We start from the raw sequence: 24580 nt of genomic DNA, 5'->3' as shown, positions 1-24580 counted from the left end.
ATTATGTTGCCAAATCATTTTTTAACTAGTTTATTGAAATTAAAAAAAGACTTATAAAACTGAAGAGGAACGCTTAAGAGAACTTTACAGAAAGCAACAACTTGCTAACAAACAGATTAGGCAGTCGATTGGAATTGGACAGTTTGCAATCCTATAACACACATGTGGACTCCTCAGTCTCCTCTTGCCACGCACTTTAGAACCATCCCAAAAAGAATCCTATAAAAATTGCTTCAAAGCCCCTTTTGCATTGCAATAGTGCAGCAAACCACAAGTAAACAATCTCCTGTTAACCTGTTATTTCAAATATAGACTGAAAAGGCAACAGGCAATTTTGTGCAATTCCATGTTAACAAACTTTGAAGTTGAAATATCAAATCTACACAGTGCTGTCCCTTCACAGAAGGCAGGGAGCTGCTGGGTCATCATGTAGGGAGGCGTCCCCGGCTCTGTAGGCTGTGGAAGTGGGCTTCCTTCAGGATCTGGTTGATGTGGAAGTAAGGACCTTGGCTTAGTGCAGACTGCTCGTGGAAGGGCTGGGAGGAGACGGGGCTGGATCCCGCAATGCTGGGGTTGAGGCTGGACTCTGCACCACACGCTCTGTCGGGGCTGTTGATGCTGCTGCTGCAGCTGCTGCTGCTGCCGCTGTCGCTGCTGGAGGACTGGGACACACAGAGGGTGAACAGCAACATCAGACACTCCTCTCCTGCCCTCGCCCCTCTATGCCAACCCCCTCCCCTCCAGCTTGTCAGCCCCACGGACTGAAGTAAATCCCCCTGGCATTACCAGGTTGTTGTTGCCAACACAAGTGTCCCAGAGCTGAGGGGGCAATCCTTCACCCGGGGCTCGCTGACCTCCAGGATGTTGGATTTCAGCCTTTCTGGTTTAAACCCATCAGCTCTGCCCCCAAACCCACATTAGCACTAGTGAAGTTTGCTGGATTAATCCGAGAATTGGAAAATAAAGAACATTCCTAGGGAGCTGCATGTGTCAGTACAGGCAGGCAGGGCAGGGGGGGAGCTGGAGTTTGGCACTGCTGTTGTAGCAGAGGCTTTACGGGAGCATCATGCAAAGCCTTTTCTACAAGACAACCCCTCTAAAGTGAGATCTGGAGCATCCAAAGCAAGAAGCTGTTAAAAAACAAGTGCACCATGACACCCATTTTAAGTCTTTGAACACCTTGACAGAGATACAACTACTCTTCTCCCAGCAGAGTACTGGGATGGCAGTGTGAACTAGTAGTGTCCCATAACAATTCCACGACAATTCACTGGACAGGACAGTAAAAGAGCAAAAGCCACTGAAAGATTCCATATGCAGCAGAGAGAACTCAGGATATGGTCCCAGAGAGGCCAAGGCTCATTTGCCAGCATTCAGGATAACCACATTTCATGGGAATGGCTGGAAGAGCATTAGCCATCATTCTCAGGCATTCAAAGACATCAAACTGTTCAGCTCACAGCATTTTAAGGGCTGCTAAGGAAAGGTTCCAGCAGCTGAAATATTTTATTACTGTGTGATGTGCTGGTCAGGACCTGCAAATATTTGGGTGAATCAATCAGTGAGTGGCTACTCTGCCATCCCATAAGTAAATTCGCACAAGCATCCAGAGCAAGTGAGAGCAGCAAAAAACTCCACGTTTTTCTGAGTATTGAGCCACAGAAGTCAAAGCTTTGTGCCACAGCAGAGGAGGACGAATTTCAAGAAGCCCCCAGTGATTTTCCAGTCAGCACCACATCCAGAAGGAGGCAATCTGAGGAATGGTGCAAACTGCACCTGACGTGTGTCCAAGGCCCAGGAAGGCACTGTGGATGTTTGGGGTGGACCACAACCCCTGGCACTGACCCACCAGGACCATCCAGCCCTACCAGAGCCCCCTGTTTTGCTAAGCACCAAAAACGCTTCAGCTCTGATGGAGCACAGCAAGCCAAGCCAGGGGCCCTGAGGAGAAACACCCAGGGGGAGTCATTCCCGAGGAAGCACAGATGGAACTACAGGAACAACCAGCTCCTCCTCCTAAAGCTGCTAAGTCTAGAGAGGGAGAGAGCCCTGGCAGGACAGCAGGAGCCAGGAAAGGCACTGGCCACCCTCTTGCCCAGCAGCACAGAGGGACACGCGATGCTGTTACGCCGAGTGAGCCACAGCAGCCTTGGAGAGAAACCCACCGCACAGGACACTTTGTTTCCTTTTAGTCTGCGTTCCTTACTGAGTTTCGTTACAGCCACCTTCTGCAAATCAAGGTAAAAAGCCAAATGAGAACCCGGCGTCACCCACTGCTCCCGTTTCACACCCCAACAAACCATTTCCAGCTGTTAGTAACAGTTACTTTGTGCATGTCCGGGTTTTTCAAAGCTGGCAGAGTGTCCTGGGAAGTGCTTCTTGCACCTAAGGCTGTTGACAGATGTCAGGGCTTGTCAGACCCTCTTTATTTCCAGTTCTCTAATGCAAAAAGTTCACTAGCACCAGCACCCCTTTATCACTGCCCCAATCCCATCGAAGACCTACCATTTCCCCAGGCTGTGGTGCACTTTCTGTTACGCATTTGGACTACAATTAGACAAGAAAAGAATCCTTGAAGTCATCATGTCAGCAATGGCAGGCATCTACACAGTGCAACAAAGCTTCAAAAGGGCAGAGGGGAGCAGCCCAGTGAAATTTGGGACTACTTTAACTATCAAAAGGGCAGCTTCAAGGTTTACTGGACTCATTAACCCTTAACATCACTCAGAGTAGCTACACAAGGTTCATTTCCAAACAGATGTGCTGTTAAATGTATCAATGTGCAGATCTGTGGCAGCATCTCGGACCCTCCTGACAGGAACTGCAGGAACAGCCACCCTGCTGCTCTCAGACTCCCCCAAGATGAGTTTAACAGAGACATGGTCTGCTTTTCACTTAGGATTTTAGACCTTCCTCAACAGAGGGGGACACGATTTGATTCGAGCAGGAACTGCTGCCATGGGCTGATAACCCAGCTGTGTTTCCAAGAGCTGGGGAATCCTCACATCAGCCAGGACAAAGAGGAACCACGAGAAATTCGGGTTTACAGAAGTTATTCAGGAAGGAAGGAGTCAGCCAGAACACCCTGACCCGCTTCCTTCCCAGGGAAAATCAGGGCAAAGGGTTTTTCACTGGTGATTCCTCAGGTTCTTCAACTCCTCCCGACTCACTGTAGGGGCCAGCAATGAATTTCTAACCAGAGAGAGGGAAAACAGCCCAGCTGATCTCCTGGACAAGGGAGGACAGGCTGAACAGGAAGGGAGGTTCCGTGGCAGAGGCTCTGCCTCGCTAATGTTTAACGTTGGCCGTGGTTCCAGTGAGGTGTTTGCCCTGTGCCAGTCCCTGCACTGAACTCCAGAGGCTTCCTGTCCCCCCAGGGAGGGAGCCTGTCACCTGGGAGTGGCTTCTCCAGGAGAGGCAGGAATGGCACATCCTTACAGCAATTTGCCAAGAAGCAGCACTGAGAGAGATTGAAGAGAATCCCAGTTTCCCTCCTGTAAAAGTCAGTCAGGGGTGCTGCCTGTCCTGGGTGAAAGGACAATCCAGTGGGAGAAAACAGCAAATCCTTTGGAATCAGCTCTAGCTCAGGTGAGCAGCAGGATTCAAAGTGAGGGGCTGAGGGATAACATCACAATCAGCCCATGTTGGAACTGCCACTAAGGAAAAAACCTCCCTTCATCTCACTCTTCAGACCAATATGTGTTAAGACAAAAAAAAAATGGGAAGAGATCCTGCCAAAAGCCAAGTCCTGTTTAAAAACACAGCTGCCTGATTGTCACAGTGGGGTGATGTTCCCAACTGACCTCACTCTGCAAGAGGAAACATTCACTTAAGAGTTGGACTCAATCATCCTTGTGGGTTCCCTTCCAACTCGGAATATCCTGTGATTCTGTAACTCCCAAATAAAAAAGGCCACAGGAATCAGGACTTGAGGTGATGTTTCACAAAAAGCAGGGGTGTGATGCCCTGTGATGGAAAGCGACTCTCAGTGTGCTCTCAGAAGTCACAATTTTCTCCCCCACACACTTTCCAGCTCAATATCCTAGAGCCAGTGAGAATTTTTAATCATCAAGAGGTGTCTTTGCAAACAGCAAAGTATCAGGAAACTAAATAAGAGTGCTACAACGGGCTGAGACTTTCCAAGCGACACCAATCGGAAGCACTTGTGCACAATGAGCACGAGGATTTCTCCCTTTGGCACAGGAAGTCCTTCACAAACATTCAAATAATACTGATTTAATCTCATGGCTTGAATTTCTGGGCATGCTCAGTTCTGTGATCCAGCAAGAAAACAAGGGGGGGAAAAAAAAAAAAAAAAGAGAAAAAGCTCTATTCATGAGGAGACAACATTGTGAGTTGTGTCCCCTGGGGAGAGGGGCCGGTGCTGTTTGGAAAGCTGTGTGTGTCCAGTGGGCACATTCCTCAGCAGTGAGAGCTCCCCCCTGCCTCACACCAGGCTTTAATGTGTTAAACCCAGGCTTTTTCAAGGCAAGAGCATGCAAGAAGCACAGTCTCTGTTAGCCTGAGCAGTGACCTTGCCCAGGGTCAGCCATGCCCGTGCTGCTCCCTTCCAGCACCCAAACACCCAGCACAGGGTTAAGGTCACCCCTCCCGTGGGGCCACAAAACCACTGCCAGTCCTGCTTTCCGTGGCTCTGCCCAAACACCAGGTGTTTACACGACAAGCAAAGGTGCTTCTGGCCACTCACCATCCAGGTTTTTCCTGATATCCTTAATTTCATTACTCCCACTTCAATCCCTCGTTCCACACTAAATTCTTCCTCCTCCCGCCACAAAGCTGCTTTAGCCTTTAACTACTCTACACACACGGAGGGGTTTGACCTGTTGGACAAGTGATTCGGTGTCAGATGGCAACAAACTAGCGATGGTTCTCCCCTCACACCCAAAAATGCAAAGTCTCACTCCTGGAAAAAGAGCAACACGCGAACCAGGAGAGTTTCAACCCCAGAAAATTCCCTCATGAAGAACATCACCTCTTAAACCACTGCCCAGCAGTGTCACTGTCACACCAGCTACTTGTACAGGTGACCAGGTTAAAAGAGCCTCCCTCGCAACAGGAATGTACAAATACACATTTGAAACCATTTCCATATTATAAAAGAGCTCAAAGTTACACAGCATTAAATATTTTCTGCAAAGAACAGTTAAGAGTTCGACAGAACTGCAATAATTCAGTTAATTCAGTAATAATTCAGACTGTAATTACTCATCACAGTCCCCCTTCAAAGTAAGAAGGCTTTACAAAAACAAGGGTATTTCAAAAACCTTAAAAGAAATTAATTTCATTGACTTCCAGGGGCACAGACCAGGAGGGAGCCTCTGCTCTGCACCCTCTTTTCCATGAGTGTTTTGCAACAGAAGGACACTGCTTAGCAGAAATGCTCACAGTGAATTTTCAGGTGATTCATACGGGCAACAACTCAGGAAACCTGGCAGCAGTTGGGAAATCAGCATTTTTTTGAAGCAAATAAACCCCACAGCTCACAACTTCCACCAAGAGAACACCTGTCTGGTGAGGGGTAAGAAAACATGAGACAGTTTATCCCATGTCCACCAAAAAAAACCCCCTGGAAAATATGAGTAAAAACCAAATTGTTTGAGTCCAAACATCTTGGCTGTGAACAAGCAAGTTTTGCTTCAACTGACCAGTTCTAGCAGAGTGTTTTTTAAACACCAGATAAGCACTGGTTGGATTTACTTTTTTATACTTTCTACCACAAATAATCACCTAAATATAAGTAAATGCAAAGCTGGAGAGTAGGTTGGGCAAAGTGACCACACACACTCGTGATCCACCCTCATCATCAGCTCAGCTCTGGACACAACTCATCTCACACAGCAAAACTGGACGGGGCAGCAAATTGTTTCCTCGTGTCTTCACTTGCATTTGAATATTTGAATATTTGAAATATTCAGGCCAGGGATAACCAGGTTCACTGGAAACATGCTGATTTCCCAACCACCTTTTACAGATTCCAATCCCCGATGTCACAAAGTCAAACCTCCCGACCTCACACACAAAGCTGAGGAAAAAAATGAAGTGTTTTCATAACTGCTCTCCATGAAAATATTCACAGGATACTCAGCAAGGAAGGAAACTGCATTGGCCTGGGAAGGCTCTCACCTCAGTGTCCCACGAGTCCTGCAGGACAGAATTCCTGGTGCTACGTTTTGTCTGGGGAACGTGACCATCCTCTTCATTGCCATTCCTTCTCCTCTTCCTGAAGGAAAATTCAGGGAGAATGGGAGAAAACAAATTATCAGCCTACTGATATACCTTCTGGTTTGTTCTCTGAAGGCACCTCTACCAAAAAAAAAAGGAAAGTTTGGTAAATTACTGAAGGATGTATCCAAGCCCCTGAGGTGCTGTGGACTCCCACATTGTCCTTTTAGCTGCTGTTGGAGGGGAGAGACAAAAGGATCCTGTTTCTCACAAGAAATCAGTTTTAAGGGACATGGACTCACATTAAAACCATCTTTCCAAATAAACTCATTGAACAATTCTCAGCCTTGCACATCTAAAAATAATCCTGGGCCCTGGAGTGACAGCCGGGAACAGGATGAGTGGCAGTGACCACATTTCAATAAACACCCAATTAATTCACCCTGCTCACATGAGCCTGCACTCAGCACCCACGATTTCTCGAGTCTCTCCACTCTGGCAGCTTTTGAAGCCAAGTCACGTTCCTGAGCAACATTATTTTCCGTGAAAATATTAAGTTTTGTCAGGAAACACCCCGCAGAAAACAAACCCTTCCCTGTTTCTGGTGTAGCTGCCACCCTCCCATGGCAGCCTGTACTGTCTGGCCTGATAAGTAAGAGTTCTAACACACCAACGACCTAATTTTTATCCAGATCTTTGCAGGCATCAATGCAAAGGGGGGTTTGAAGGAGGGTAATGGGATGGGGGTGGTGCTGATATTCCCATATTAGAGACAATACAGGGAAGACCTCAAAGGCCAGGTTGGACAGGGCTTGGAGCAACCTGGGCTAGTGGAAGGTGTCCCTGCCCATGGCAGGGGTGGGACTGGATGGGCTTTAAGGTCCCTCCCAACCTAAACCATGGTTCTGTGACATCAACCCAGCAGCTGATCCACAGCATCATCCCAGAATTCCCGTCCCCTGAGCCCACAGAATTTTAATGCTGACATCAAAGGCTTCTTCCCACTGTACAAACATGACAAGTCACCCAGGATCTCAGCACCATCCAAAGCACAGGATGGAGCTCTGCTGGTGCCTAAAATTAATCCATGCTCGAATGAGTCAAAACAGGCTCGGGGGAGGTATTTTTAGCCGGATCTTTTCTCACAGACAGCACACTCAGCTGCGGGATCTGGCCCACGCCCACAGCCCAGAGCTCCCCCACCCCCGGGGCCACAGACACCAAACCCCGTCCAGCGGCTCCCCCCTCTCCCAGCACCACTGTCCGTGGAAGGGACACGTCTGTGTTGCCTCTGGATCCCTCCTTCCCTCAACCCCTCCAGGTCAGGTTGGACGGGGCTTGGAGCAACCTGGTCCATGGAAGGTGTCCCTGCCCACGGCAGGGGGTGGCACTGGATGGGCTTTAAGGTCCTTTCAGCCCAAACCATTCCATGACCCCACCGCCCCACAACCCTGGGCACAGCCCGGCTCCCACATGCCCCGTGGTCCCTCTGCTTTCTCCCTCACCACCTCCCCTTCCCCACCGATCCCATAAACACCCCCGGAGCCCCCCGCACCCTCCGCATCCCCTACGCCCCTTCGACCTCCCGATCGCACCCAACGCCCCCTACCCAAACCCCCACCTCCCCAGCCCCACTTTACCCCCTCCCGGCGCCCCGGGGACCGCTCCCCGCTCTCCCCCTCCCTCCCCTCCGCCTCAACCCACCCCCTCCACCGCCCCCCCCGCCCCTCCCGGTGCGGTGCCCTCGGGGCCGCTCCAGGAGGCCCCCTCGCCCTCCTCCCCCGCCCTCAGGCCGTGCTCCCCTCGCCCACCTCTGTCTGGCTCCGCGCTCGCTCGGCAGCGGCTGCCGGCAGCTCATGGCGGCGCGGGGGCTGTGAGGGGGCTGCGGGGGGTCTCTGAGGGCGGGGGTGTCTCTGAGGGGTCTCTGAGGGCTGGGGGGGGGGGCAGCGCGGCCCGGCCCGGCCCCGCCGCCGCTTCCGCCGCCGCCGCCTCGCCCCCGTGACGTCACAGCGCGCGCCCGCGCGGGGGGCGGGGCCGCGCCTTTGTGACGTCACGGCCGCGCGCCGGTCCCGGGGGCGTGGAGGGAGGGGGGGGGCGGTAATGGCGGAGCCGGGACCGGGAACGGAGCGGTGCCCGCACTGCCACAGGGCCTTCAAGCGGCTCCGCGCCCACCTCCCGCACTGCAAGGCCGCCCCGCGGAAAGGACCGGGATCGGGAACGGCAACGGGAGCGGAAACGAGCCTCCGCACGGGCCCCGGCAACGCACCGGGATCGACACCGGCACCAGCACCTGGATCGGCATCGGGACCGGGAGAGAGGCTCCGCCCGGCCCCCACCGCTGCTCCGGGGTCAGCACCGAGCCCAGGTCCCCGCCCGGCCCCCGCCAGCTCTTCGGGATCGGGACCGGGAGCGAAAAGGAGAACGAGCCCAGCCCCCGCCACCACTCCGGGGTCAGCACCGAGCCCGAGTCCCCTCCCGACCCCCACCAGCACTTCGGGATCGGCACCGGGAGCAGGATCGGCACCGGGAGCGGGAGCGAAAAGGAGAACGAGCCCGGCCCCCGCCACCGCTCCGGGGTCAGCACCGAGCCCGAGTCCCCTCCCGACCCCCGGCCCGGCCACCGGCAGCGTCCCCGGGCCGAGCTCAGCCCCGAGCCCCCGCCCGGCCACCGGTACCGACCCCGGGCCGGGTCTCGGCACCCCCAGGACCGACCGGGATGTGGAGCCCGCGGTGCAGGACGTGGCCAGAGCCCTGGATCTGCTCCCCGAGGAGGTGGAGGATGTTCCCCAGAGGCTGGAGAATGGAGTGAAGGTGGTGATTGAGAAGCACCGTGCCAGGGTGATCAGGGAGAAGAAGCCCAGGAGCGGGGCAGGAGCAGCAGGAGGGACGGATCCCGGCCGTGCTGCCCACCCACAGCGGGGCAAAACCACTCCAAAATCCACACACGCAGAGACTCAGAGCCTGGGGGCTGTGAGGGGCGTGCCCGGGAGCAAAAAGGGAGGAAAAAGCAGCTTAAAGGCAAGAAAAGTACTTGAAGAACCCCCCAAAGGCAGAAATAGCCCCAGTGACCTCGTTCAGCAGGAGAGAACAGACAAATCCGTGGCAGGAGAGGAGCAGGTGCACCGGGAAGTTGGTGTGGGATATAAAGCCCCTGTGTCTGCTTTGCATCCCAAGAACCTCCATCTGTCAGCGACGGAGGGTTTGGGAGGTCACAGTGAAGGGCCATCCAAGAATGAGCTCAGCAGCCTGGAGAGGCTCAGGGACAGCAGGGAGCAGATGGTTGGAGTGTCCGAGCCCATCCTGGGCACAGGGAGAGACCCAGGGCTGGCCCTGCACCAGTCCTGGCTCCACTCTCCCAAATTCCAGCCCACCTGTTCATCCCAGGCCTCTGGCAGGAGCACCTGGGCAGGAGCCACAGGCTTGGAGTGGTTTCCAGACTTGTATCCTGAGCGTGAGGGGCTGAGGATCTTTCCAGGGAAGCATTTCCAAGAAGATGTGGGGATCTCAGTGAAGACACCAAGGGGCAGTTTCTCAGAGGGACATCGAGGTAACCAAAGTCTCTGTGCTGGGATTTGCTGCACTGTCAGGCTGGAATGGGAGGTGTGAATGGGAGAGGAGGGGTAGGGATTGCTGACCTGCTGGGCTTGTCCAGGAAGGGACCCAGGAGAAGCCAAGGAAGTCAGCTGTGCCTCCTCCAGCCTGCAAAGCCAACGGTTCATGTTCTTGTCTGGGTTGGAGTCAGGTTCTTGCACATTTTGGCTGCTGGAGCCCAAACTTTGTCTGTGGGACAGACAATTCCCTCTCCGCTTCCAACCCCAAATCCCATATCAGCTCCCAGCTCCCCACACAGCACAGGGAGCACAAACACCCCACACCTTGTGCTGCCTGTGCCCACTGTGACTGTCACCCCCCAGGTCCCCTCTCGGAGAGGCCCCTGATGGAGGTGAGGTTGGGGGAGCTGCACTCCTGGATCAGCACCTGCGACTTCTCTCCCCAGGGCCTGCTTGGAGCAGTGCAGAAAGGTGAGAGTTCCAGCCTTCTGGGGCAGAGTCATCCCCCTCCGCTGATTTAGTTGCTGCAGCCTCATCCAAGTGGCCACCCTGGGTCTTTATAAAGCAGCAAATCATGGACTGGTCTGGGTTGGAAGGGACCTTAAAGCTCATCCAGTTCCACCCCTGCCATGGGCAGGGACACCTTCCACCAGCCCAGGTTGTTCCAAGCCCCATCCAACCTGGCCTTGAACACTTCCAGGGATGGGGCAGCCACAGCTTCTCTGGGCAACCTGTGCCAGGGCCTCCCCACCCTCCCAGGGAAGGATTCCTTCCCAATATCCCACCTAACCCTGCCCTCTGTGTGAATAAATGAACAGACCCAACATTCTGGCTTTGGAAAATTGCACAGAAACCAGGGAATTCCAAAGACCAGCACATGATTTGTCCCTTTCCTTTGTCTCCCAACAGCCTGGAACAGTTATTATGCCAAATACATCAACGTGAAGAGGGGGGGACACACTGGGATCTCCATGCTCCTGACTGGGTACTGCCTGCTCAGCTACAGCTGGAACTATCAGCACTTCAGTAAGATTTCCTGCTTGGGGTCTCTCTTATTTCAGGCATTCTCCCTCTTGCAGCAGTTTGGAAGTCTATTTACCATTCCTGTTAATTAAAGCTCTGGAATAATTTAAATACTCCACAGTTAAGACCAATATCAGAGCTGAGAGAGCAGGATTCTGGAGGTAAGCAGAGGAATTTAGTCACTAAAAGTGTTGATAACAGTTGCTTACTTACAGCTTCTCCCTGGGGAGCACCAGGAATGTCAGGAGCACTTTGAAACCCTGCACAGAGCAGAGGGAGGAGATGTTCCAACACAGAGCTCCTATTCCCTGGATTTCCTCACAAGTGACAAGGGGTTTGCTGGTGGTGGGGTGGTTTCCCCTTGCTCATGCACAGAGAAGCTATAGTGAGGCTCATCAGGAACTGGGGGCCCCAAACATCCCTTTGTGCTGACACTGGAATGTTTTCTTCCCTGTTTTTCCAGAGCGTCACCGCTGGCGTAAATACCACTGAAGGAGCTGGAGCAGCACCCACAGGACTGTCACAGCTCCTTGGGAGGCAGCAGAAGTGCTCACAGCCAGTGTCCCAGCAGGGATTCCCAGCACAGAGGCCTGTTTGCTGTCAGGACAGGGGCTGGAAGGTGGGGGGCTGCTTGGCAGGGGCCCTCGTGCAGCAGAGGGGTGACAGTGACAGCCCATGGTCACCCCTCTGTGGGTCAGGGAGCTTTCAGTAGAGAAATAAAGAAGCATTAGAGCTACCCCTGAGAGATCTGTGGGTGCAGTAGAGCTCTTGGAGTCTGCAGAATCCCAAATCCCTCGCTTTGGCACGGCAGACACAGGACAGGCTCCTGCCCTGAGCTGTTATTAGAGATTAATTGACATTATGCTGTAGCAGTGAGGTTTGTGGCAGGGTGGGCTTCAATCCCAATAACAATTCCCTTTAAATTCACCCAGCAAAGCCCAGTTTATACTCACCCCTTGTACTGGTGGGACTGGTCAGAACCTTTGTGAAGGCACTAAAGCAGCAGCTCAGACCACAGTGCCCTATTTCTGGAGGAGAAAAATCCATTGGAGGAGCTGTTGTGCCCAAAGGGCAAACCCGTGTCTGCATCAGACAGACGAGGAGTCAGGAGTGCTAGTTGGAGCCTGCCATTCCCAAACATGTCTGGGAAAGGGTTGGTCATGTTACAGGCATGAAAAATAAAGCCAAGAATTAAAAATCTGAGCTCTTTATTCAGTGAGGTGCAGTAGTGCTGTGCCGGAGGTGGTTCATGAGAAATTCTCTCACCAGCAATAAAAACCTTTGTGGATTTTCCTTTCCTGCTTGGTCTGTGATCTCAGACACGGTGCTTTGTGCCCCCTTCCCAGGGGATGAGCACACCCTCACCCTCGTGCCCCGGGCCTGGCACAAGCCAGTCCCTTCAAACCTGGGGGTGCTGCTGCTGCTGGCCTGGCCTGTCCAGAGCCAGCTGTGGGAAGTCCAATTTTCCTTGCATTAAGTGATTTCTCTGCTGCTTGTGCAAATTGTGAGCTGGTGCTGAGCAAACCCGACTGGCTTTTCTAGCCCAGCAGCTGCCCCGGTGCTGTCTCTCCATCTCCATCGTGTTTTAGGGTGTCCTCCTTCCCTGATCCGTGTGGGAGCACTGGAGTCACTTCCCCAGCAGCATTTCCAGCTGAGTCCTCCCATTCTCACCAGTGTAGGGACCAACCTGTCCGCTCTGGGGGCACAGGGAGAGGCAGGCATTGGATTTGTGCTGCATCAACCCTCCCCAACGTTCCCACGTGTTCATTTTCACATCATTTCCCAGGGAGTGGGTTCCTGGAGCCATGCCATGTTCCAGCACAGCTCCCATCTGGAAACAGCACCCCAAGACCTCCAGCTGCACCAAACCTCTGACCCAGAGGGATTCTCTGCTCTCCAGGGCTCTCCCACTGGTTTATCGCCACCCAAGTCCCTCCCCTTGCAGTCAGGTTATTTCAATCCCACTAGATCCCTCCTTCCCAGCTGGTTCCCACCCCAGCTTTTCAGGGACAGACTCCAGAGCCCAAAAAAAACCAAAGGAGAATGCATATTTCCAGACAAAGGCTGTTTTGGGAGTACTGTGGGAGCCTGTCCCCACCCCACATGCTGTCCCTCACCACCACCCTCCAAGGGGAGACCACTGCTCCCAACCCTCCCATTCCCAAAAACATTCACCTTGGAGCAAGTGCCTCGTTCCAGCAGGCTCTGTGGGCCCGGGGGGCAGCCACTGATGTCCCACAGATGTGCTGTCAGGTGCTGTGTGACTCGTGGAGGTGGCTCTGTGGGTGGCATGTCCTCGCCTCCTCTCTCCTCACCAGCAGCCAGATCCCGCTGTACCAGCCCCCATGGACAGCCAGTTTCCTGAGGGGAATGGGGCAGGAGGGGCAGTTGGCAGCTGCTGTCCCATGAGAGCTGTGGGGCAGCTGAAGCATCACCCCAGTGTGCAGAGGAAAGGGCTTCACCTTGGAGGGATCCATGCTGCTCATCATCAGCCCAGCCTTGAGGCTGGGAATGGACACAGAGGACAGGCAGTTACTCCCTGTGGTACTCCCAGATCCTCCTGTGGCTCCCACAGCCTCTCAGGGATGTCTTGGGGCTGGTACAGGCACCCCCATGGGGACCAGGACTGTTCCCTGCCCACCCACTGCAAACCCTGGTTGGACGTGGGGAGAGACCAGAACGGTTCAGGTCCCAAAGCAGCTTCATCCCTGACCCTGCAAGGACCATGGGGCCACCTCTGCCCCCTCAGAGAGGGGACTGTCCCCCCCAGCCGTGTTCCAGACCCCCTCAGCCTGCCCAGTACGTACTGCACGAACTTGCACTTGGGTCCCTCTGGGCAGAACCCCACCAGGTAGTTGGCACACATCACCCTCCGTATGTGCTTGTACTTGCACCGGGGACCTGCCACGCAGAGCAGACGTTTGCAGGGACACGTCACACCGGGATTTTGGGAGCTCACCTTTCCCAGCAGCCCCAGTGAACTCTTTGCTGCCCCAAGCCCAAACCCCCACCGGGTTCCTGTCCCACTCCCAGCCACGCTGTGGGTCACCCCGCTGTGGCTCGGCCACCTCAGAGGGGGCAGGAGGTTGTGCCAGCAGCGGGGTCCGGCCCCACATCACCGGTGGGCACACGGGCAGCCCCTGCCCACCCTCCCCCGTCCCAGCAGCTCACCGTGCCTGCAGAACCCGCGGTCGTACCAGGGACAGCCCATGGTGCTGGGGGTGGCATCGACGTGCAGGAAGGGACAGTCCTTGTTGCTGCACTCGCCTGCGGGAGGCAAGGGGTGGGACAGGTGGGATAAACAAAACAGAGCGGGAATCACTCAGGGATGGGCTGGATGGGAGGAACTGGGGTGCCCTGAGAGCACCCGGGTTTGGACCGGGGGAACACCCGGGAGGGTGACAGTGGCACTTCTTCCCGCAGTCAGGAGGTGGCATCAGGCGCTTGCTCGAGGCCAGACCGGAGGGACACGAGTGCTGGGAGAGGACAGGCTCCGCGAGGGGTGAGAAGAGGCTTTCCGGGGCGCACAGCCCGGTCCTGCACCTACCAAACCTGGAGTAGAAATAGCACTCGGGCATCCCGGTGGCGTCGTGCTCGTGCAGGAAGTCGCAGCCGTCGCCCCTCTTGCAGAGCCCCCGCAGCCAGTGCCTGCACACCGCGGTCTTGGTCCCACCGCCGCGCCTGGAGGGGCCCTGCACACCTGGCCATGGCACCCCTGTCACAGCCAGCCTGTCCCCCACGGCCCACCCAGTCCTCCCTGCACCCAGAACCCCCAGCACCGGACACACCAGCAGGAGCTTTCCTGGGTGTGGAGGAGGTTTGAAGCACCCACTGGGCACTCGGGGCTCAGTTCACCTGGCACTGCCAAGGTCTGGGTGCCCTGGAGGTGCCTGAGCCCTCCCCAGCACAGGGAGCTGTGACAGGACCCTGTCCCCAACTTACTGTCCACCCCCGGGAAGGGCAGGGGCCGAGCTCCTTGCTGCTGCTCTGCATCAGCCTCCAGATCAAACCTGATCTTCTCCACACCAGCCACCAACTCCTGCATCATCCCTGCTCTGGCAAGAGCCCCCTCCAGCCTGGCACAGACAGGGAAGGAAGCAGGGAAAGAGGCAGAGAAGCACAGCTCACAGGACCCAGCAGTGGAGCTGCCCAAGGAAAACACAGCTCTGCCAGGGGAGCACCACACTGAGGGTCCCTGCAGCCACCCTGGGCCCCAGCAGCACTCAGAAACCCTCCTCCTCCCCAGCCAGAGCAAAGCCAATCCAGGCAGCCGCCCGGAGCGCTCCATTTAGAGCGGGAAGCTGCCCACATCTGATCCCAATTTGCAGCCCTGATTGCCTGGTGCTGCAGCTGAGGAGCTCAGCCCCTGGCCCCATCCATCCCCCTCACTGCCTCCCTGCTCCCACATCTGCTTTTGCTCCAGAAAAACCAGCTGGGGCTGGCCAGGAGCTGGGTTAACCCCTCACTCCGAGGCCTTAAATGTGGAGCCAAACGTGGCTGGAGTGCTGGAGTTGTGCATTTCCATAGCATGGGATGGATCCCGTGTGGGTGCTGTTGTGCTCTGGGTGTGCTGAGCATGCTCTGGATGCACAGCAGCACCAGCCCCACTCTCCAGCACCTGGCAGGACAGACCCCAGGCTCCTGGAGGGGCAGCCAGGTCACTGTGCATCCCGATGAATCATGGAATGGTTTGGGTTGGGAGGGACCTTAAAGCTCCTCTCATTCCACTTCCTGCCATGGGCAGGGACACCTTCCACTAGCTCAGGCTGCTCAGAAGCCACTCCAGTCCCAGCTGTTGGGCTGGGGGCTTCCACGTGTGCCAGGCTCCAGTGGCACATTCCAGGCATGGCCACGGTGCTTCCCGGAGCCTGCCCGGCACAGCCCACCCAGCCCCTGGATTTACCCTCACGCTCCATCCTCCTCCGTCACGCGGCTCCCGCGGCCCATGCATCGCCTGGGGCACCGTGGGCTGACACATTGGGATGGAGACCTGCTCCCATTCTGTCACTAGGGATAAAGGCACTGGACCAGCGCTGCCGGAGCGCTGCCCATGGGGCCACAGCCCTGTGCAAGGTGCTGGGCACCCACCCGGCACCCGTGTGGCCACATCCTGGACCCACCCCGGGGGTGTGACGGGATGTCCCACCCTGTGCCATGCCCGTGGGTGGTTTTGGGAGGCTGGGGGTGCAGCCTGTGCTCCCCTGCAGCAGGCACTGGCAGGACACTGGGCTGGCGGCAGTGCTGCTGGGGAACAGTGTTACGCCCCACCAGCCCAGGTCCCGTTGGGCTGACCCTGTCCCTGCTCACTCGTGGCATTCCAGGGCCTCCTCCCTGTCCTGTGGTGTCCCGGGTGTGCTCAGCAGCCCAGCACACACTTTCTGCGCCGTCAGCTCGTGGTACTGCAGCGCTGCCGAGCGGGAGCCTGGAGCCGACAGGCGTCACAAAGATCAGGGCGGCCGAGTGACGGTCACAGGCGGCCTGTGAAGGGTCACCCCAGGGCCCCCCATCCCCACAGCCCCGGGGAGCAAGGGGGTCCTGGCAGAGGGTGCAAAGCCCAGGGAGCCACCTTGCCCTGCTGGTTTGTGTCAGAGCACCCCTCGGGGACAGGAGGAGCCACGAGTCCCCCAGCAGCCTGGTGACCTCCCAGGGGACAGCGACCAGGACCATCGGCTCGGGGGATGGATGTGGGACCCTGGCACAGGACAGGGGGCTGTGCCCTGGCAATGTGGGCAGAGGCAGCCTGGTGAGCTCAGAGCCACCAGCTGCAGCTGCTGTTGTTCTCCCTGTCCCAGACAATGGCCCAATGTCCCCTGCCCAGGGTGTTGTGTCCTGCCAAGAGCACGCACAGGACCCCATTGTGTCCCCACTGTGGAGCAGCACTTGCCCGCTCCCACCGGCTTCACCAGGGGACATCCATTTGGGAGGACTGGGGCATCCAGCCCCTCCTAGGGCTGGGAGATGTTGGGGGAGCCAAATCCTTCCCTCTCCATCACTGGTGAGGAGGTCCTGGCTGGTACTCCCAGTAGAGCCACACTCTCCACCCACTTGGGAAGGGCTCTGGGGCTGGAATGGGAAGGCAGTCCTGGCACTGGCAGAGCCCCATTACACCAGTGGCTGAGCTGTGGGAAGCTGGCTCTGGAATGGGAGGGATCTGCCCTGCTCTCCATGCCAGGATCATCCAGGGCTATGGATACCCTGCAGGGACGGGAGCCCCCAGGGCACCCCCAGCCCTTGGCCCCCCGCCCGTGGGAGCAGGGACAGCCAGTCCTGCCCCACCATCACCCTCCCCTCCTCCCTGGCTGGCAGGGAGGGAGCAGGGCTGGGGGCAGAGCAGTGTTGGCAGAGCTGTCCCTTGGCAGGAGCCGCGTGGCCGGAGGGGCCCAGCCCGGAGCCAGATCCGGCCAGCGGGAGCTCTCCCGCTTCCTCCCGCCGTGGGCTGAGAAAGCACGGCCACTGCAGGTGCCCAAACTCTGGCCAGGACAGGATCACAGCCAGGGACAGGCTCGAAGAAGGTGGAGGCAGCAGGACGAGGGCCGGGGACAGCAGCAGTACAGGGAACTGGTCCTGCTTGGGGAGCAGGTCCCCACAGATCTCATCCCTCAGGAACTCAGGCCATTGCAGTCACTACCATTTCCTTTTATTCTTTGCATCTGTACATACATGGTATAAAACCTCCTGCTCCAGCCGCCTGCACCAGCCCAGTGTTGGCACTGCCCGGCCCCACCGGCCCCACAACATCGGGGCTCCCTGGCTCAGGGGGCTTCCAGGTGCTCCTCCCAGGGGGGACAGACCCACGCTTCCATCAGCACCCCCAGGAGCAGCCGGTGCCTGGGCTGGCTGGGGGCATCCCTGTGACCCCCGGGCTGGTTGGAGAGTCAAGCATCTGGGATGGATCCATCCATCCATCCATGCATCCAAGCACCTGCCATGGCACAGGGCTGGAGGCTCTTGGTCTGCAGAAAGTCCACAAGAAACCCAAGGAGGTGAAGCTGCCCACAGTCCTGGGCCACCTCTGAGCTCCAGAGCCAAGTTCTTCCTCGTGGGAAATCTCCCCTCCGTTAAAACCAAAAGTGAGAGTAAAGAAAGTTAAGTACAAATCAGAAAACAGTAAAAACCGTACGGTGGAAAAAATATATATATTACTACAGGGGCTAGAACTCCAAAGGCTCATCTTGTTGGATCCTAAATTGCTTTAAATGGGCAGGGGGGCAGGAGAAAAGAGCTAATATCCAAAGTCCAACAGAAAGAACCAAAACTGAGTCTGCCTTCCCCTCCCAGGAAGTGCTGAGAGATGTCGGGAATGCCCCCGGCCCTGGGAGCAGATAGATCACTGTCCTGCCACGGCACAGGGAGAGGGAAGGAGGGAGGAGTCACATCTTCCCTGGTGCCACTGTTAGCACCGGGGTGTTCAGCCCCATGTCCAAGAACCGCAGTGAGAACCAGACCCTCGGCTCGGCCGCCCTCCTTTATACTCGTATCTCATCATCATCTTCATCAGCAAACGAGAACTCCCTGTCGGGGCGTTTTGGGGGCCCCCCCCCGCTGGCTCGGTGGCCTGGGGACAGGGCTGCGCTCCTCGGGCCCCGAGGTGCAGCTGGATGCTGGACTGCTGTCCCTGGGCCCACGGGCCGGGCTCTGGCTCGGCGGGGCCACCACGGCCACCACCGGGGAGCCGGGCAGGGCGGCCTCCCCCTCCTCCTCGTGGCTCTCCTCCGCCTCGGGGTCTTCGTCCTGCTCCCACTGATCCTTATCCATGATGCTCAGGACGTCCCCGAGCATGGAGGGCCCCAGGTCGATGTGGAAGGACATGATGGACTCGGCGTGCTTCATGCCCGCCCCGCCCTTGGCCACCACGACGGGCAGCTCCGTGATGTCCCCGAAGTCGCGCTCGTCCAAGCTGGGGCTCAGCGGCCCCGCGGCCGCCCCGTTCGGGCGCTGCTGCTCTTCGGGGCTCATCTCCTCGGGCTTCTTGACGGGGCTGGAGGAGAGGCTCTTGGGCAGCTGCCCCGCGCTCCTGTCCACCTCCTTCTCGTTGAGCTGGGGCAGGGACACGGCGTTCTTGACGAAGAGCGCCGAGTCCCGCAGCGAGCCCAGCATGTCCCGCCGGTCACCGCGCGTCACCGACTGCGAGCGCTTGCTGCTGCGGAAGCGGCGGGACAGCAGGCTGGGCTTGGAGGCTCCCGGCTCCTCGCCCGCCTCCGGCACCGGCTCCCCGGCCTTGCTGGTGAGGAAGGAGGTGTCCCCGAAGGCGTCCCCCGCGCGCCCCACGTGCATGGTGTGGCGGAAGTCCCCCAGGGGCGCGCTGATCATCTCAGCCGTCAGGTCGGCCCGAGAGCGGCGCTTGGAGTGGGCAGAGTTGGACACGAGCTGCTTGAGGATCGGCATGGTGGCGGTGAGGGGAGGCTGGGCAGAGCTGCACCGTGTCCCGCCGGCCCGGCCGGTGCTCACAGCTGGGGCTCCACGGCTGGGATCCCAATGGCGTCACGGACGGGTCACTCCTAGGGGAGAGGACAGAGGGACATGGTCAGACTTTGAGGATATGGACGGGCCTTCACCCTGCCAAGCTGCAAAATGCAACCCCATGCCCACAAGCTGCTTGGTTCCCTCAGGAATAGCCTCCACACGGGGCATTGTTCCATGGGGAACACATCCTCAGACCCCTCTCAAGCTCCCCACATCCCCTGAAGTGGGTCCCAGACCTTATCCACGGAGCAGACATCCAGAGGAGAAAGATCTGGGCAAAGGGATCCTTTGGGACGATCCCTGCCCCTGTGCCCCACATGAACGGGCACCAAAAGGGATGCAGGGCACCCCTGTCCCCTCCCCGCGCAGCCCCAGCCCCCCGGAGCAGGGCACGGCAGCTCCAGCCTCCACCAGTCGCACGCTGAGGAGATGCCTGGGATTTTTTTTTTTTTTAATTGGAAGAAAGCTGAAAGGAGCAGACGCCAGAAGGAATTGGAAACAGACGGCAGGAAGTGTGTGAGGAGGGCGTAGAGCCCCCGGGAGGCACCGCACGCCGAGCAGGGGGACAGAGGGAGCCAGGGCGGGGGACACACAAGCACCCCACGGGTACCTCTTCACGCTTGGCAGCAGGGGGGCATGGGGACACAGCCCTGCTGCACCCCAAACCCCTCCGTCCTCACTGCTCCCCGGCCCTGAGCCCGTGTGTGACCATCCCCACCCTCCCCGGCCACCTCATCGTCAGGGCTGTGACTCAGAGGTGACAGAAATGACGAGGGCTCCGGCGGGGTGGGGTGTGCACGGGCACGTTGCTCCTTCCCACGGGCCCCTCGGTGCCACGGCCGACCTGTCCAGCCCCGTGCCCGCAGCCACGCGGGAGGGGACAAGGACACAGAGCACGTCACCGCATCCCGCGCTTCCCATGGCGCCAGGCAGCCCCAGGTGGTCCCGGGAGGGGCTGCCGGGGAGGAAGGGCTTGTGGCCGCCCGCTTCCTCCCCGCGGGCACCGCCGGCGACACCGCGGCCCCGTGACACGCACGGGGAAGGGACGGACACGTCTGTCCTCTGAGCGAGCCTGGGGCGGGGTCACATCCCCCTGCTGCCCACCCAGCCCCAGGGTGCAGCTGAATGGCTCTGCAGGGTCGGCCACAAGCCAGCCTTGTCCCCACAGCCCACGGTCCCAGCACACCCCAGTCCTGCTTAGCTGGACACTGCAGGGCGCCGCGGGACCTACAGCCCAGCTCCCAGCATGGCAAAAGGAGGGCTCCACCCCCCGTCCCTCCCCAAATCCACCCTGTGACACCCTCCTGTCCCCTGCAGGAGCAACAGGACCTTAGGCAGACTGCGGCCGGGCAGGATGGACTCTGACCCCCAACGGGTGCAAAGTCCTGGTGCCCAGCCCTCCCGTGCATGGCTTCCATATGGGGCCGGCCAGGGCACTGGTGGCACGTGGCCACACTCCCTGTCCAGCCCCGTGCAGGATCCCACCACCCCAGAGAGGCACAGCCTGAGCAGGACCCGCTCCCTCGCAGGATCTCGTGCGTGCCCCGCGCACTGAGCCGGGCACGCACGAACGCCTTCCCCTTCCCAAGTCTCCTTCCAGGCCGGCATTCCTCCAGCCTTTGGTTTTCCATAAAACAAACACTCCCGGCGAGCTCCCCAGCTGGGCCAGGCAACCGTGCTGCTGATTTAGGCCATCTGGGGACTGTCCCTGCCTCGTATTTAGATTTCGGGGCCAAGTTCAGCATTTGTGAGATACTTCGCAAGCCGCACCAAAGGGGCCACCGGGAGGTTGGAGCGGGACATCGGAGTGCAGCCACCCCGGCCAGCAGAGCTCCATCACCATCACAGCCCCCAAACCAGCACCACCAACCCCCCCCCAACACTCCTGCCCTCAAAGCTCTTTCACAGCAGCCAAAATCTCCCCCACCCCTCGATGTTTCCCTCCCAGCTCACCCCGAGGGGTGATGGCAGCACAGTGGGGCTCTGCTGCCCGCACAGCCCAGCTGCCCACCCCGTCCTGCCCAGGGGAGCAGCACACAGAGCCCTTTTCTCCTCCTCTCGCTCGGGGAGAGCGGATCCTGTGACATTCCCGCTGCCGGCGCTTTCACAAACGAAACCAGGCCAGGCATCGCTGGCGCTGCCTCTCCAGCCACCTACCAGGGGAAGCTGCTGGTAACCCGAGAGACTTCACAGGCACCTGGCAGCACTGCCCATCCTGAGGCAGAGAGCCCACAGCACGGCCAAGTCCCAGCAGTGCTTTGGAGCAAGGGGAGGGGATGAGACCTTCGAGCACGGGTTGAGGAAAAGAGGGATAAAGTGTACTGACAGCCCTGTGCCGCTTCCCACCTGCCCTCTGAGCCCTTTGTTAGCATGAGCTCCGAGCAGTGAGAGCCTCAGGTGCCCAGGGACACAATTGTCCCTGTAAATGAGTATCTGCTTGCAGAACAGTGGGATCCTGCAGCCAGTGTGGAAGTGGGACAGGACCACATACCCTGATGGTGCAGCCTTCCCACGAGACCCCCTCATCCATCCTCTCCATCTCATCTCGCTCAGCACCAGTCACACGTGGGGACCAGAGGGACAAGTGGCTCAGAGAAGGAGGGCAGAGAATGGGTTCACACACACAGGGGAAACGCCGAGTCCAGCCACGCTCCCACACATCCTGCCCCCGGCTCGTCCTGCTCCCAGGCTGGGAAAGCCAAGCCAGGAAAGCATCCCGGCCGGCCCGGCCGGCTCCAAACGAGCTCCCCGGCTTTGCCATGCACAGCACCCCAGGCTCTGCAGCCCCTGCAGCCCTGAGATCAGAGGATGCTCTCCCCACCCTGCTGGGTGCTGGGACAGGGGCTGGGCCGGGCCTGTCAGGCCCCCCACACCGCCCAGGGCCAGGGAGAACCCTCACAGGGGGCAGGGAGGACACGGAGCCTGCTCAGCCCCACTTTGGGAAGCGCTGCCCCTCGGGGATCCGGCGCAGGCGGCCCTTTGATGTTGGAGCCTGGCAGACGGGCTGCTGGAGACAGGGCACGGATCACACCCTGTCACTGCCAGCCCCGGGAGGGGACCAAGCCGCTGTCACACCCTCAGTCGGGCTCCCCAGCGAGTCTTCCCAGGGCCTGGGGGCAGACGGTCCTGTCAGTGCGGGCAGCCCCGGCGCCCCGGTGACCGCCTCCACCCCGGCGCGGTGACAGGTCTGGTCCTGTCCCTGGCATCGGGACGCCGCTGCAGCTCAGCCGTGGGATGCACGGAGCAGCCTCTGGAAGCTGAAAGGCAACTGACAGCGAGCATCAGAGGCAGGGATGGCGAGATGGCACAGGGGGAGGGCGGGAGGCAAAGCTCGGCTCTCGCCAGGGCTCTCGGCACACGGAGCAGTGCCAGGCTGGGGAACTCACCGCCCCAGCGCCGGCACGCCAGTGCCAAAAGCAGAGAAGCGCTCCCCGAGGGACTGCCAACAGCCAGGAGGTAGCCAGAGTTCAGCAAGGAACTATTGGCAGGACACGCCAGAACACGCACAGGACCATAAATCCTCCTGCTATGGGGCCACGAACCAGCCCGCGGCTCTCCAGAGCCAGGAGGGGACTCTTCCGAGGGGAAAGGTTATCTCCTCGCTGGTCCTGGCTCCTTCTCTCACAACAACGGGGCTGGCCGGGGTCCGACAGGATACCGGGGCTAAACAGACCTCCCGACCTCCGCCGGGCTCCGAATTCCTGCGGTTTCGCTGGGGTGGACGGGAAGTAAACAGGCAGACTTCCCACAGCGCGGCCACGGCTCCCTACCTGCCGGGGGGCCCGCAGCCCACAGCAGCCGGCTCGGGGGGCCCGCGGCGGCTGTTTGTGCTCAGGACAAAACCCAGCGAACAAAGGGAGAGAGCGGCACGGTCAGCACAACGCCGCCGGCAGCGGGGCTGGCCGGGGGGGCCGCGCAGGGAGCCCCGCGGCCGGGCAGCCCATGGCACGGACCCCCGGGGATGGGGGCTCAGGGCAGCCTCGCTCTGCACCCCTAGACCCAAACCCACCGAGCCTCGCCGGGGCTAAACCTCAGCTGGAATCGCTCCACGGTTTCCGAGGGAGCTGCGTCCAAAACAGACTTGTTTACTGTGCGCTTGGCCGGGGAGCGAGCACTCCGTCCCGGGGTGCAGAGTGCACGCTGTGCCTCAGTTTCCACCCCAGCCCATTAACGATCCCTTTGGAACAGCTTCCCTACTGTATAGATCCCAACTCCCTTTGAAACAGCCCTCCTGATCCATAGATTCGGCGCTTGGAAACATCTATACTTAACGCTGCTGCTGCCGCCGGGGTCAAACCGGGGCGGCGTGGGACGAGTCCAGCGCCCCGCGAGCGGCCGCTGCCCACTGAGTCCCAGCTCCACAGGCACCGGAGCGGGTTTGGGAGCCGGCTTCGCGCCCAGGGCTGGCACAGCCGCGCAGCTCCCTCTCTCTGGGGCACCGGAGCGGGTTGGGGAGCCAGTCCCGTGCCCAGGGCTGGCAGAGCAGGGCAGGTCCCTCTCTGCGGGGCACCCATGGGAGCGGCGTGTGTCGCGCAGGGATTGGGAGCAGGGCAGGCTGGGAGCCGGCCGGGACCTCGAGCCCTGTCCCGGGCCGCCGGGGGATGAGAGGGACGGGGATTTCGGGCGGCTCTGACTCAGCACCCGTCGGCGCCCAGCCCCGGGGTGCCCCTGGAGCCGCTCCAGCACGGGGAGGATCCACCTCCCCGAGACGGGCCGCGGGCAGCCACCGCCCCGGCCGCGACCACCGCCGGCTCCGACCACCGCCAGCCCAGCGCGGGGCTCGCCGGAGCCGCGGGCGAGCGGCCACCGGTCGCCGGCGGGGCGGGGTGTGCCGATCCGGTGCCCCACTCCGGGCAAACACCGCTCCGCATCCTGTTAACCCTTTCTCCCACCCGCGCCACGGGACAGACCCCACGGCCCCGCGGGAATTGAGGCGGGGGGTCACCGCCGCCCCCCCTGCCCGGTACCGGAGCGGGGCAGCCCCGGGGACCCCGCCCGTTCACCGGACAATAGCCGAGCGAGCGCGGCTGCCTCCCCCCGAGCAGGGTCCAGCCGAGCCGGTCCAGCCGAGCCGAGCCGAGGCGAGGCTTCCCGAGCCGGCCCGACCCCCGGAGCCCCCGGCCCCCCCGTACCTGCTCGCCCGGGCCCCGCCGCCGCCGGTCCATGGCCGCGCCGCGCCGGAACGGAGCCCCCCCGCCGCGCCGGTGATGTCATCGCCCCGCCCGGGCCAATGGCGCCGCGCCACGTCACGGGCTGTCCCACGCCCTCCATTCAAACCCGAGTGGGGCGGGGGGCCGGGGGGGGGGGGGGGGGGGCCCTTGTTCCCAACGCGGCCCCGCTCAGGGGGGTCCCGCGGGAGC

General features: G+C 59.4%; 4 protein-coding genes across 6 annotated transcripts; 1 reads left to right on the top strand and 3 right to left on the bottom strand.

Annotated features, from left to right (window-relative positions):
• Window positions 1–14: 14 nt before the first annotated feature.
• FAM104A (family with sequence similarity 104 member A) lies at window positions 15–8143 on the bottom strand. 3 transcript variants are annotated; one of them, XM_027654321.1, is made up of 5 exons: window positions 6145–6235; window positions 4709–4841; window positions 2506–2547; window positions 2166–2228; window positions 15–662 (listed from the first exon to the last, which is right to left on the bottom strand). In XM_027654321.1, exons 2-5 carry the CDS (start codon window positions 4739–4741, stop codon window positions 426–428), a joined length of 375 nt encoding a protein of 124 aa, XP_027510122.1. In that variant the 5' UTR covers window positions 4742–4841; window positions 6145–6235; the 3' UTR covers window positions 15–425. The 3 variants fall into 3 exon arrangements, with proteins under 3 accessions (XP_027510122.1, XP_027510120.1, XP_027510121.1); XM_027654319.1 differs by lacking the exons at window positions 2506–2547; window positions 4709–4841 and adding an exon at window positions 7995–8143 and having other exon boundaries at window positions 6145–6241; XM_027654320.1 differs by lacking the exons at window positions 2166–2228; window positions 2506–2547; window positions 4709–4841 and adding an exon at window positions 7995–8143 and having other exon boundaries at window positions 6145–6241.
• Window positions 8144–8246: 103 nt separating this feature from the next.
• Window positions 8247–12050, top strand: CUNH17orf80 (chromosome unknown C17orf80 homolog). Its single transcript, XM_027654317.1, has 4 exons — window positions 8247–9730; window positions 10098–10205; window positions 10644–10760; window positions 11221–12050. Exons 1-4 carry the CDS (start codon window positions 8284–8286, stop codon window positions 11247–11249), a joined length of 1701 nt encoding a protein of 566 aa, XP_027510118.1. The 5' UTR covers window positions 8247–8283; the 3' UTR covers window positions 11250–12050.
• A 956-nt stretch (window positions 12051–13006) lies between these two features.
• Window positions 13007–15704, bottom strand: CPSF4L (cleavage and polyadenylation specific factor 4 like). The gene is given in 9 exon segments (XM_027654226.1): window positions 13007–13118; window positions 13179–13262; window positions 13565–13658; window positions 13929–14024; window positions 14305–14457; window positions 14700–14833; window positions 14891–14947; window positions 14949–15068; window positions 15667–15704. Coding segments are annotated over 9 exon segments (888 nt in total).
• Window positions 15705–17372: 1668 nt separating this feature from the next.
• On the bottom strand, window positions 17373–24243 carry CDC42EP4 (CDC42 effector protein 4). The gene is given in 3 exon segments (XM_027654641.1): window positions 17373–18361; window positions 18363–19255; window positions 24224–24243. Coding segments are annotated over 2 exon segments (918 nt in total). The 5' UTR covers window positions 19143–19255; window positions 24224–24243; the 3' UTR covers window positions 17373–18223.
• Window positions 24244–24580: the final 337 nt, after the last annotated feature.

This window comes from Corapipo altera, unplaced genomic scaffold, assembly GCF_003945725.1.
Source record: "Corapipo altera isolate COAL_440 unplaced genomic scaffold, ASM394572v1 343, whole genome shotgun sequence".
Lineage (NCBI taxonomy): Eukaryota > Metazoa > Chordata > Aves > Passeriformes > Pipridae > Corapipo > Corapipo altera.
The sequence above is the reverse complement of the archived record's forward strand: the minus strand, read 5'-3'. Positions and strand labels throughout refer to the sequence as shown.